This window comes from Crotalus tigris, unplaced genomic scaffold (genome assembly GCF_016545835.1).
Source record: "Crotalus tigris isolate CLP2741 ecotype Arizona unplaced genomic scaffold, ASM1654583v1 scf7180000019068.10715455, whole genome shotgun sequence".
Classification (NCBI taxonomy): domain Eukaryota; kingdom Metazoa; phylum Chordata; class Lepidosauria; order Squamata; family Viperidae; genus Crotalus; species Crotalus tigris.
The window spans coordinates 1,227,751-1,242,247 of NW_024097358.1; the positions used below are offsets into that span (position 1 = coordinate 1,227,751).

Here is a 14,497-nt window from a genome sequence, read left to right on the forward strand (position 1 = left end):
TTCTGTTCTGCAATCTGTCTATTCTATTCTATTCTATTCTATTCTATTCTATTCTATTCTATTCTGTTCTACAATCTGTCTATTCTATTCTATTCTATTCTATTCTATTCTATTCTATTCTATTCTATTCTGATCCATTCCATTCCATTCCATTCTCCATGCAGTTATTAGGATGCCTAATAACTGTGCAAGGCAAGAACCCGGCCATTGTTGGACAGACTCGGTGTATAGGAAGTCCTCATGTTACAGCTACAATTGAGCCCAAAATTTATGTTGCTAAGGGGGAGTTTTGCCCCATTTTACAACCTTTCCTGCCACCATTGTTAAGTGGAATGTTGCAGTTGTTAAGCTAGTGACAAAGTTGTTAAGTGAATTTGGCTTCCCCATTGACCTTGCTTGTCAGAAGGGGGATCACATGAGCCGGGACACTGCAACTGTCATAAATACATTCCAGTTGCCAAAGCGTCTGAATTCTGATCACATGACCATGGGGAGCTGCAACGGTCATAAATGTGAAAAACAGTCACAAGTCACTTTTTTCAGTGATGTTGTAACTTTGAATGGTCACTGTTTGTGATGGACTGTTTTACATCGAGGATTACCTCTACTGGGGAAAACCATTTAATTGTAGCTTGTTGGAAAAACACACACACAGAATTATGACTGAGACTGGCTGAAATGCCATGTGTTACAAACAATTTGATTTAAAGAGAAGCTTTAATGAAATTGCAACAATGCAGTAGCCTTAGTTTTATTCAAATGCATTTTATTTTCGCAACAACATGCCCAGGTTTTAAACGTTTCGCACTGTGCTTAGATACAGGGTTTTTTTTGTTTTTCTCTCACAGTTTCGGTCCCACTCTTGAAAAAATGGAATACACTTCGGAGCATCAAAAAACCATGGCCAGGTTTTTCCAATTATTCTTTTAAAAAGACAATTTAGCAAATAAAAGAGGAGGTGTTAGAAGAATCTTTGGAGGAATGTTTACTGCAGAGTAAGAAGGTGTAAGCAATCTTAAAAAGTAAGAAAATGCAAATACATTTTAAGGATACATAAATATTAATGACTAGTAGTTATTCAAAATAAAAAGACAGAAACCTAAAAAAAAGGATGTTAAATAAATTAAAGCCCTACACAATACAGAAAGCCCCCCCCCCAAAAAAAAAAATTAAGCAAAGGAAATGTAGGAAATTGTTCCCAATCAAAATACTGTTAACTGATGGGGGAAATAAATATTTTTTCCCAACACATTTAATGTGGAGTGTTTTGGATTTACAATTGTTGATTCTTCTGGCACAGAATTGCCCTTCTCTATTAACTAAAGCTTTGTTCTTCATTATCAAGATGGTCTTAACAAAAATCTTACTTAGAAGATAGAACCTGATATGGATGTTTTTTTTAAAAAAAGCCAGCTCTTAGACCCAGGCAAGAAAAAAATGTACATTTTTAATCCCCTTTCTTCTTCTTCTTCTTTTAGACAACAGTGTATATAAACAACATTGTGCTCATTTTCCACATCTGTTTTGGTTGCTTGACAACATCTTGAGCAAAAAAGACATTTTAAGGCTAAAATAGGCAACCAAATGAAACATTCTGGAAGGCAAATTAGTCAACAAGTGGGTCTATGGATATACACTCCCATACATACATGCACACACTCTCACAAACACACATGCACACTTCTGCAGAGGGGGGGGAAATAGGTGAACCATTTTTGCCAACTTGCATTTAATTCCCACTGGAACAGCCCAGGCAACTGAGCAGTGGAAAGTACCATGTGTAGAAATTCTGAGCTTCCTTCTCCTTTATTAATGTATTTGGTCCGTTTATCAGTCAACAAAAAAGATGTTTATTTCAAGTTGTCAAAACCAGGCAAGTCCTAATATTTAGCCCCAGTAATTATTATTTTATTTTTCCAAAAGGCAAAGTTTGATCACAGTTTTGTTCGCTGGAAAAGTCCTTGTAAGAAAACGATGATTTCTAAAATATACCCTTGTGTGGTCATCTTAAAAAAATCAACTATCAAAACCTTTTCCCCAAAGGAAAAAATAAATTAGGGTAAATTTTTAAAAATGCAATACAGTGTCTTTATTAAGCTGTCCTCAAAGAACCATTAGCAACTGTGTTCTTCCCAAAATTTGGTTCGTGTTTTTGAAGCCACAGTTCAGCTAGTTGCTGCGCAGAACCGTACGTCGATGCTTTAGACCCCAAACACATTTTATATTGTTTTGGATCAAGGTTAGGGTCACAAAAGACCGGGTGGTGTACATGGACTACGCCAACCTCTTGGCTCCTGAATGTCTTGAGACCAGCTTGAATCACCTTGTTGAACAAGTCCACATCCTCAAGACCCCAGCCCTGAATAGAAACATCAAACCCCCCTGCCCGAATTAAATCCTCCTTGTAAATGCAGGCTATTCCAAAACCGTAGTTCCTCCAGAAACCAGTTTTCTGCGTAAAAGCATAGTGATTCTCACTTGGAACTTTCCCACTGTAGACAATCTTTGGATCGTATTGGCTAAAGATGATTGGAAAATAAATCTGTTGCCCTAAAATCGTGTTGGCTCTACACCGTTGGAGGAACTCTGCAGTAAAAACCAAGTCAACATCACAGAAGAAGAGCAGAGACCTATTGTTAAACTGAGAAGACCCTACTTCGAGGGCCAGAGCTCGGGAAAAATCTCCAGAAACGGGTAAAATCTGCATGTCAGCCTTGGGGTACTTCATACGATACTCTCTCATCAGTTCCACCTGCCGTGCCTTATCAGGATTCGAGTTGGAGTTGAATAGCAAAACAACCAACTTGACATTCTGGTTAGGAATAAGGCAAGTCTTTTCAAAGTTGGCCATGAAGTGGACAAACATATCGAAGCGTCCAGAAAGAGGAATTAAGATGTTGATCTTTTGGTCTTTAGATTCTATTTTCTCAGATCTGGACTTGCTTAGCTGGAATGGGACAAACATCTTAAGAGAGTTGGAGAGGAAAGACAACGATCCTGAATCCTGGTTGATTTTACTGGCCAGGTCTTTGGCATCCACTGCATCATGTTCCCTAAACTGGACTTTGCTGAAGGTCTGTTGCAGGTAGGCGTGTCGCCGAACGGGGACAGTCATTTTCTTACCCTTGTGCTTTTTGTACAAAAGTAGCAAGTCAAGGACGTACTCAGCCCCGTACATGGGACTGACTCTTCGATAGCCATACTGTATCTCCTTAAAGTCGATGATCCGTCCCCTAGTCTTGGCGTTGGCATTGATCATCTCCATGACTTGCATCACGACGTCGTCCAAGGCCTGTCGCTGGGAGGAGTCCATGCCTCGGCGAGGTGGCTGCCCATCTACCATGGAATACAGGTACTTCCCTGTCAGGAATTCCCACTCCAAAACCTCCTCGCGCTGCTGCGGTTGAAATCGCATGAAGGAAGGCGCAATTCCCAGCTGAAGGTCCTCCCGACTGACTTCAATATTGCTGTATTTGCTCATGAGGACAATCTCTCGGTGCAGCTGAATAGTCCGGTATCGTAGCTCTGCTATTTTACGACTCAGCATGTAGCTGTGAAGCCGATACTGATATGGTGGACTTTTGTTTGGGTGCAAAGTGATGGCACGGTGGATCTTGCTATTGCGGAGGTCTCTGATGTAACCTTTTTTATTCTGCTCATAGTTTTCATAAAAGAGCTGCTGCATCTAGGAAAGAAGAGAAGGGGAAGGGTATCATTATAGGGGTCCATGACTTGTTCTGCCTGGCATGTGGCTTAGGTAAACAGAAGGGCTTTGGGGGATAAGCAGCTCTCTTAGGCCCAAGTTTAGTTAAATCAGCAGCTTCTCTAAGGAATTAAGAGAGTTAAAGGTTTTAGACTGGGAGGGGAAGAAGAAAAATAAACAAAACTGAACATCTACCATAGACTGGAAATCAAGCTGGCCTGTTCTAGCAACAGGACCAGTACAGTATTTCCCCTTAAATTGCATAAAAGGTTTATTGAGATGTGAAATGATTTCTGAAGAAAGAAAGAAAGAAAGAAAGAAAGAAAGAAAGAAAGAAAGAAAGAAAGAAAGAAAGAAAGGAAGAGGGAGGGCAGAACAAGCAAAGCAAATCTTTACTGCATTTAGAGATTTCAAGAGGATGGAGACAGAAAATTCAAAGATATCTGCACACAAACACCCACCCACTACCATCTTCTCATCCCTGTAATCCATTTCTTCTCCATTTGGTACAGGATATAAAACTATATGGTGAACCTCCTAAAATAATGATTTTTTTTGGCCAATTATTCCTTTTTTAAAAAAAACGCACAAGCTGTCCTTCAAAATCAAATTTCCCCAAGGAGTCTTACATCCTATGAAAATTGCACAATAAAAGTTGAACAATAATTCAAATACCAACAAAGCCAGCATGTCAAAATATGGAACCGATTCAAATGAGAAACAAAAATAAGAGCTGCAGACTAAGGAATAATAAAGCCTGGTACAGTGGTTAAAGCACCAGCTAAAATCTGGGAGAGTTCTAGTCTCAACTTAGGCACCAAGCCAGCTGGGTGACCGTGGGCCAGTCATTCTCTGTCAACCCTAGGAAGGAAGCAATGACAAACCGTTTCTGAAATCTTGCCAAGAAAACCGCAGAAACCTGGGTAGGTCAATATTTTGAGTCAATATTGACTCAAAAAAAATTAAGATAATGCTTTAAGTATGTATTGTAACGGAACCGATTAGTGGTCTCAAAAGGTCTTCATCAAAATGAGTTGACTATCAGTAGGATAATTCTCTGGAAACAGAAGAGAATGCAATCAGGAGTCAATACTATCTCAAAGACATAGACAAATAAATAAAAAAGGGGAATCAGGAAGTAAATAGATTGAATAATAGTTGTCATGATTCCCTAAGTGGAAACAAAATGATGTAAACTGGCAATGTTATTACAATTTTTTTTATGTTTTTCTATTTTATAAGAGAGCCCCAGTGTTCTTTGCAAATGGACCATACTGTATCCTGTAATAATCAGATTTTAAAAAACAAATTTTGGAGGGAAGTATTTCATATATTTGGCATTTTAGAAAGGCTTGAATATTTTATTCACAAAAGTAATTTGTTTAATTTAGTGATTTAATTTAACACGGCTAACCTTTTAGTGTTCTAAAAGTCCTTGCACTTTATTTCCTTTTTAAATCATTTCTGTTATATTGTGTATCCAGTCTCGTGTGATTTTAAAAAAAAAAAAACACAACCTAATCTGGGTCTGCTTAGGGCTTGGACAGGAAGGGGCTAGGAAATCTCAGGGCTGTAGGCCAGGCTGTGAAATTGAAAGAAGTTCCTGTAAGAAGATCAGGGTGAGCACTCTTTTTGCCAAGAAAACCCTGGGAATATGTCCATGAGGTCACCTAAAAGTGAAGCCTAGCTTGGCATGTGTTTACTTTCAATACATGGATGGGACCAAGTTGAGAAAAACCGCTCTACAAGGGAAGACGGAAATACCTGAAGGCAAGACAAGAAGGAACGGATGGAAGCTTAACAAAGACCGATCTTATCCTAGAACTACGGAGAAGTGGTCAAGCTATTTTCCAAAAGCACCAGAAGGCAGGACAAGAAACAATGGATGGAAATTAAACAAGGAGAGAAGGAACCTAGAACTAAGAAGAAATTTCCTAACAGTGAGAATTAACCAGTGCAACGGCTTGCCTTCGGAAGTTGTGGATGCTCCATCACTGGAGCCTTTTAAGAAGAGACTGGACAGCCATTTGTTTGGAATGGTATAGAGTCTCCTGCTTAAGCAGAGGGTTGAAATAGAAGACTTCCAAGGTCTTCTAAATCTGTTATTCTGTTACTTTGAAATTTCCTGACAGTGAGAACAATTAATCCGTGGAATGGCTTGCCTCCAGAAATTGTGGGTGCTCCATCACTGGAGGTTTCTAAGAAGAGACTGGATACCCACTTGTATAGGGCAGAGGCCCCCAACCTTTTGGGCACTGGGGACCAGTTCCATGGAGACATGCTTTTCTGCAGACTGGAGGGGGCATGGTTTCATGTGCTTCCTGCATCCTGCAGATAGGGCTTCGCTTGTTTGTGTGTCCCAGTTTCTGGCATGCTGCAGCTTCATAGACCAGGGTTTGGGGACCCCTGTTATAGGGTCTCCTGCTTGAGCAGGAGGTTGACCCAGAAGACCTCTAAAGTCCCTTCCAAGTCTGTTATTCTGTTATTCTGTAGCTCTGATTTTAATTTGAGTGGAGTGGATAGGAAGAGAAATGGCTTGAGAAGGTCTCACACGCCAAAGCAAGCTGAACTGCTGGACTCCTGGATCTATTGAATGACATCTCAGGTAACAGCTGGTTGAACAGCAAGGGGAAACACAGGTATCTTAAAGCCATGAATGATTGATGGATGGAGAGAAAATAAGGGGCTCAAATTCAGACAGTGGCCATCAATATTTAAGCTTTAAAAAATTCAAGCACCTCCTAAACCTCAGTTGGCCAACTCTATCAAACAGAGAACACTGGTGCCCTAAATAAAATAGGAATTGGACTGAAAGCTATGATTGCAGGCATAAGCTACAGCCATGGCACATTTAAGAACGGTGGATCCTTAGTGGAACATGGCATGTGAATGTGGGGAGAGAATAGCTTCTGCCTCTATTGCCGGGAGAGAAACCCGCTGTAGAAGAATTCTCACCCAGAAAGCACCACTTATAAACATTTTCCTAGAGGGTTAATATCTGTTATTCTGGTGAAATCACAACTGGGGCAAGAAAGGTTGTAAAATGGGGCATAACTTACTTAACAACTATCTCACTTAGCAACAGAAATTTTGGACACAATTGTCGAGGACTGTCTATATTGCTATGTTTGGATTAAGGATGAACTTAGAGCAGTGGTTCTCAACCTTTTCTTCACCATAGACCCCCTTTAAATACCTTTTGTTGCCACGGACCATGGCCACAGACCCCCAAGACTTAACTCAAGATTTAAATCATAACATTTCTTCAATCTTTTGTGGACCCCCCCCCGGGATGACATTGTGGACCACCTAGGTTGAGAACCACCATCTTAAAAGATTTATAACTAAATGGAAATAATGATGTACCTACAGCCACAAACTATAAACAGGAGGTAGGAGGAAAAAAATCAAGTTACACACAGTTGTCACTCCTTCTTCTTGCCTGGAAGACATCAGTTGGGTGGTAGGCCAAGAAAATATGCAGGGGAGATATTCATAGGTATCACTCTATGAAGCATTTGGATGGCATTGGTCACTATCCAAAATGCATATTTAACCACAAAGTAAAAATTCTAATGAAATTGCTACATATATGCAGTCTGGAAATCTCAACAGCTATAATTACGTTAGGGAAAACAGTACAATGCCAGCCTTCTTTAATAAATAAACCTATACTTTTCAATAAGGTTTGGAAATCTTACTGAAAAGGAAGGGAGGGAATAAAAGCAGTTATTAATCTTCATGAAACCCATAATTAAGCTTAGAATATCTATGCCTAAAAATGCTCAGGCAAAACTTCATATTGTTGTCTTCTGCTCGTGTTCCATTATCTTCCCTCTCTTGATTTTGGACTTCAGAATATCCCAAAGCAAGAAACCATTGTATTTTAATATATTCCATAAAACCTTCGGCACTCAATTTATTTAGTGTTGATTACAGTGAATTGAAATGTGACCAAATAAGTAATCCACAAAACTAGCCACCTGTTGGGTTGAGGAGAGGATGGAGACTTTGATAACCTGAAAAATAAGGATAGTTATACAGAATAAAGGAAGTAGAAGGAACCTTGGAGGTCTTCTGGTCCAATGTCTATGGAGATTCTCCACCATCCAGGTCACGGTTGTCCCAAAGGTGCTTTTTCAAGAGGCAACTGGACTTTCTTGTTTTCTTTGAAGATGTTTCGCTTCTCATCCAAGAAGCTTCTTCAGCTCTAACTGGATGGTGGGGAATGGAAGGATTTATATTCCTTGCAGACAGCTGGTCATTTGCACTCTTTTATGTTAGAGAGTCGTTGAGCTGAAGAACCTTCTTGGATGAGAAGCGAAATATCTTCAAAGAAAAACAAAGTGCAATTGCCTCTTGAAACAGCACCTTTGGGACTTCTAATCCAACCTTCTGCTCAAGCAGGACAGCCTAGACCACTCCAGACAAATGGCTGTCCAATCTTTTCTTAAAAACCTCCAGTGATAGAGCACCGACTATGTAACATTTCTCATTGTTTTCATTAGTGAGAGATGACATAACTGGAATCATTTTTATCCAACCACAAGCTGGATTTTGAAATGGAACACATGATCTTCAGAAAAGCAAGCAAACGAATGCGAGTCCAAAATGAAGTCCCGGTTATTGTTGCCTACAGAATTGGCCAGAGGTTCTATCAGGAAATTAAGAGAAGATGACACACTTGTTGGTTGCACAACTGAATTCTAAGAAGTCATTGATGGATAGGACTCCATATTAAGACAAACAGGATTACGGCACAGTCCCCTTGGAGAGAAGTCCTTTTTTAATGAACGGCAGCTGTCAATTGCTGAAGAAGATCGAGAAGATCATCACTGCTTTCTGGTTATCATCTGGCTTCGCACACGTGCAGTTTGGAAGATTTGGGGGGCCTGACTTAAAAAAAATATATCCTGGCAAAGGCATTAGCTGCTTGACGGATCAGGTCTTGAGAAGAAAAACCTCCAAGAAGAATAGACAAACAGGTGCCATCCAGATGTTTTGGCCTACAACTCTTGCTGAGGCTTATGGGAGTTGAAGTTCTAATTTAGAGGAAATGCTATTTTGTGTTGGTATGCTAATATTGATGAAAAGCCACCCATCAATAGAACAATTTTCACAACCCAAGAAAACTAAAAAGGAAGGAAGGAAGGAAGGAAGGAAGGAAGGAAGGAAGGAAGGAAGGAAGGAAGGAAGGAAGGAAGGAAGGAAGGAAGGAAGGAAGAGGGGGAGTAAATATTGCCTTTGGTATATTCAGTGAGATGTCTTCCTGAAATCCTAACATACTGAAAAGTATTCCTGCTTGTTAAAAAAAAAATGCCACAATTTTTTAGCTGAAAATAAAATCTCACTACATTCAAAATCGTTGAAATAAGAATCTAGAATTATAGGCTGAAATTCTACACACCAGCTGGATGTTGACACAGGGTAAACGATTAAAATGGAGTGAAATTTATTTTTCCTTTTGACTTTAAAATGTAGATAGGAGTTTATGTTATTAATATAACTCAAGGAACAGGCAAAGGAAATACGCATATATGGAAAGCAACTTCCAAGCTACTAGAGTCGCCTTGAACCGTGAGATGGATGACAAATAAATTTTATAGATGATAGACAGACAGATGATGGATGGACAGACAAATGGAAAAATACCTCTTTTGGACACCTCAATTCAAGCAAGAAAAGGTGGGGAATCAAGATGGAACATACCATTCTTTGCTTATGTGCTTTGCATGTCCGATTTATATCCCTTGACAGCTGATGTGCTTTCCACCTATCCAAGATCACACGTCTTCCAAAGTGTGCATTTAAAACTTACACAATCATTAGGAAATTGAACTGATGTGTTCAACACTGAGGGCTTAAGAAGCATGAAAAATGTGAAGGAATACTAATTTCCAGGGCTTCAGTTGTGTGGTTTTAAAACTCGCTCCGTTCTAGGAACTTTTCCCAGACAGATTCATCTGCCAGATACCCCAGCATGAGGCAGAGTGTGCTGGCAAATTTCTGGTGTGCAGACTCAATTGGCTGTAATGAACTGGGGAGGCCCTGTTAGACTCCACTGTTCCCCCCTGATCTGAATGCATGACCCAGAACAAGATTTCTGTGACAGGGGAAAAAAAATCAGTCATAAGTCTTTGCAGTTGCATCTCCAGACTTGCAAATATAGACCTTCCTTTTTTGCATTGATATATTCATATCTTGGGGGCAGAAAAAGGGAAGGGAAGTGTCCCTACACTGTCTAATTAATTTTTCTATCTTATACCCACTTGATAAGCCCAGGAAAGTTAGCCTGTGCATTCCTATGTTGGAAAAGGTTAAACTGTCAAATTCAGAAGATGCTGGAGGGTGGGGGGCAGCATGATTCATGTAGCAACATAAATTCCAGGCTCAATTTTGGATGTAACCCGAGGACTACCTGTACACGATATTATGGCGATATACAAAGTGATATTACTACACAGTACATATCATGTGTAGCTCCTTGCCCTAGTTGCCTGCTTGAATAATTTGATGACATTTGGGGAATTTGAAAAGACATGCGTGTCAGATTTTGCTCATGACAAGCAACCGGCTTTTGCCAAGCTGTGTGAGCAACAGATTGAATCTGAAAGGAGCATCTAAATCACCAACATGCAACTGGTTTTTATTAGTAGTTAAAGGCTCTGCTCCTTTTTTTTAAAAAAGGGAGAGAGGGAGATGGGGGGGGGAAAGCAAGCAGAAAGAAACTTTTAGTTTTACTATGTTATGTTTTATTTAAAAGGATCTTTTGATAACACCATCTTACCAGAAGAAACAAGAGTGATACATTTAGATCCAGGTTCAAGAAGGTTTCCAATAAGCACAGATGTTTTAACTTACAACATGTAGAATTACGCTCTCCTTCTATTTATATGTTTGCCATCAAGAGGCCCAACATTTTGGAGATACTATAGACAGTTCTTCCCTCCCACCCATGATGGAGGTTCCGGCTTCAAGGAGAAGAAGGACAAATAATAAGGCTATTTCTTTCCCCCCAGGCTTTAAGCTATATTATTTGTTTCTACAAGCAAAGTGGTATCCAATACAGGTAGTCCGTGACTTACGACCACAATGGAGCCCAAAATTTCTGTCGCTAAGCGAGACATTTTTTTAAGTGAGTTTTGCCCCATTTTTACGACCTTTCTTGTTGTAAGTCAGTGTTTCCCAAACTTGACAATTTTAAGGCATGTGGACTTCAACTCCCAGAATTCCACAGCCAGCGTTGCTGGCTGTGGAATTCTGGGAGTTGAAGTCCTCATGCCTTAAAATTGTCAAGTTTGGGAAACACTGTTGTAAGTGAATCACTGCATTGTTAAGCTAGCAAGATTATTGTTAAGTGAATCTGGCTTCCCCATTGACTTTGCTTGTCAGAAGGTCACAAAAGGGGATCACATCACCCCAGGACACTGCGACCGTCATAACTATGAGTCAGTTGCTGAGTATCTAAATTTCAATCACGTGACTGTGGGGCTACTGCAGCGGTTGCAAGCGTGAAAAGGGTTGTAAGTCACTTTTTCCAGTGTTGTCATAACTTCAAATGGTCACTAAAGGAACTGTTGTAAGTCAAGGACTATCTGTACCATTTTGAAAGGGAGAAGTTTCTCAATAAAAACTTATTAAAGCGATCACAGGAAAGATCTCCCAACTAGGGATTGACAGATGTATCATCGGGCTAACTGAAAATTTACAAAAGAATTTGTTCACAAGCAAACAGTTACACGATGCAAATAAAGTAATGAATGTTAATGAGGCCAAATGGGCTGCTTTTAAGTATTATGCCATAAGTCAAAGGTCCCCAAATATTTTCTTCACAGTGCTGTTGTGCTGGAAAATATGGGTTTCAAAACGCAGCAAAGAAAAACCAGCTTTTGAAGGCAAATTCTGCAGCAAGGCAAGCCCGAGGTTACTTGATTCCCAAGGCACTTCCAGGCCAGCTGTGAAATGGAGAAACTTCAGTTTTTAAGTCTTGCATTTACACTATTATGCAATGAACTCATTAAGTAAGCATCCATCTCCTCCAATAAATAAGGAGCTGAGTGTCTGCATTTGCATTTACTTGAAACCTAATTAGCCTCCGCTGAACTAAAACAGAATTTGCATTTCTATACTTGCAGTTTGAGAATAAAATAGGCAAACCCACATTAGCAGTGCCAAGTTCTATGTGTTAATTTCAGAGGCCTTTTGTCCTCAACTCCACGGTATGTGGCCGGTTTTTACGGAGAAACATATGTGAAGGAATTAATCCTTAAGAAGACTAGGGAAAAAAGGAAGATTTGGAAAGCAGTACAAAGATCTCATTAGCTTTATATACAACCCCCCCCTTTTTAAACCAAAGTAACTTTTAATGCAATACCAGCACTTGCATGTTATCCATGCGAATTAAATATGCTGGCGTTATCTACAATTCCTATACTTTAGCAATGACAAAGGGAAATTTTTTAAAGGACCTGAACAAAGTCTGACTTTAGATTGTTTTAATTTAGGCTTTAAGAGACTTCGTTAACTTGCACAGTTTGCATAGCAGATGGATAGTATCCAAGAATTTGCCAGCATGCTGCCACGTTTAATAAGTCCGAAAAGGAATGTTATTAATAGGTAATTCTATTACCCATACTTATTTTCAAATCAATCTGAAACAAATTGAATTTTTATTCGTGCCTTATTCAGCTCTTTCCCCCAGCTACAACTACTTAGGAGACAACAATATAAATCACCAAGGTGAACATCTATACATTTTTGAAGTGAATTTCACAGAACCCTAGAAATCTGCAAGAACTTGTTAAGATAGCATCTATTTTTCTATCCTCGGAGCGCTGCTTCTTCATCAAAAGTCCCAAAGGCCCTTTTTCAAGAGGCAAATGGACTTTCTTTGTTTTTCCTTGAAGATGTTTCGCTTCTCATGCAAGAAGTTCTGAAAACTGAAGACGCTCCTTGATGAGAAGCGAAACGCCTTCAAATAAAAACAAAGAAAGTCCAGTTGCCTCTTGAAAAAGCATCTTTGGGACAACCAGGACCTGGATGGACCTGGATGGCTGACATTCTCCACAGACATTCTTCATCAGAACTTCCATGGTGTTTTTTCTTGGGTTTTTAGCTAACAGGTTCTGCAAACACCTCTACAATTTTGAAAGATTTACAAAAATGTGTGAATCTGAAGAAAAAAACAACAACAACCCGATTTACAAATGGATATAACAATGCAACTAAGGAGTGGTGGGAGGGTGGATGGGAAGGGAGAGGAGAGAAAAGGAGAAACTCAGTTCTACATTTAGGCCTATGCTCCAAAGCTGATTCCACGAGAGAGAAACCATATGAACTATTTTGTGAAGTTTGGCTACCAACTGGAGTGTGTCTTTGAAAAAGGAGGCCTGCCAAAAACATTGCTTGACTGTTGCTGAGAGCTGCAAGGGAGAAACACACACACACACACACCACCTCCTATGTTGTGTTGGGAAACATACTTGCACTGAAACCACACACACACTGCCCCACACACACACACACCACCTCCTATGTTGTGTTGGGAAACTTACTTGCACTGAAACCACACACACACTGCCACCCGCTCTACAGTGCATTAGTTATTTCAAGAGCATGGTGGATTTTAAAGCAGAATCATCATCGGCAAAAGCACTTTCCCAGTCGTTAAAAAAGAGCCTGGACCAATATGATCTGTTCTTAAGAGGATGCTGGAAACCTTGAACCTTCAGATGTATTTTTATTGATTGATTGATTGATTGGCCCTTGGGCCATATCAAAGTGCCAAGTTTCAGAAACCAATGATTATTAAGATTTGATAAAAGCAATTTAAAATGGAATTAGATAAAATACAATTTAAAATGAAATTGGAGTAAAACAAAACTGGGATAAAATACAGTCTAAACTGAAATTGAAATAGAATATAATTTAAGATATAGAAAAAATATGATAACATTATATTTTGGTGTCACCCCTGCAATCTATCCCAATCAGTCCTACATAAGCAGATCTCAACTGAACAATTTTGCTTAAGTACTGTGCTGTGTTAAATGTTATTTTCAAATTCTGGCCGCACATAAGATAAGTTGTTTTGATATGGGGATCCCAGATGTATTGAAAATGTTTTTTTTTTTTTTAAAAAAAAAAAAAGACCTCTTCCGCAAAGCATCTTACCTCTAATAGTGAACTGCTTTTGGTTGCTAGGTAACACTAATCTTTTCCCAAGGGAATTCAGATAGACCCACACTGTGATTAACCTCTTAATGCCGAATGCAGTATAAATACAGTATAATTATCTACCTCTTCCACCACTGAGGGGAGAAGACAGCACCAGTTGCAGTTTCTCCAACCAGGAGCCACACAGTTGCATCCATATAGTAATATGGATATTTACTTTCTTCTAGAATTGAGGAGTCTAAACAAAAGGAAAAAAAAAAGAAAATACACCTAACAATAGCTTTCCTTCTTTCTTAATTAAATCCAAAAGGACAGCGACAACTTGGAAATGTGAGGTTGGATGTTTTTTTTTTTTGTGTTTTTTTTTTTTGTAGGAATGGAATGAACATCACTAAGCAAAAGAAGAGAGAGAGAGAGAGAGAGAGAGAGAGAGAGAGAGAGAGAGAGAGAGAGAGAGAAAACCTGTCTGTAATTTGCGATCAGTTAATATAAAATTCATTATCTCGGATCTTGAAATATTCCTTCAGGCATCTGAGTAGGTAACAGCCCAGTTATCATTAGCATTATAAAGGCAAAAGTTCACAGGATATAAAAAGCAATCCTCTTTTAACTGCTTGT

General features: G+C 39.3%; 1 protein-coding gene across 1 annotated transcript in view; it reads right to left on the minus strand.

Moving 5' to 3' along the window:
- Positions 1-745: 745 nt before the first annotated feature.
- CHSY1 (chondroitin sulfate synthase 1) overlaps positions 746-14,497 on the minus strand; it is a 61,334-nt gene continuing 47,582 nt past the window's right edge. Inside the window, exon 3 of the mRNA XM_039358854.1 lies at positions 746-3,685. Coding sequence (XP_039214788.1) covers positions 2,093-3,685 — 1,593 coding nt within the window. The 3' untranslated portion in view covers positions 746-2,092. The remainder of the gene's footprint in view (positions 3,686-14,497) is intronic.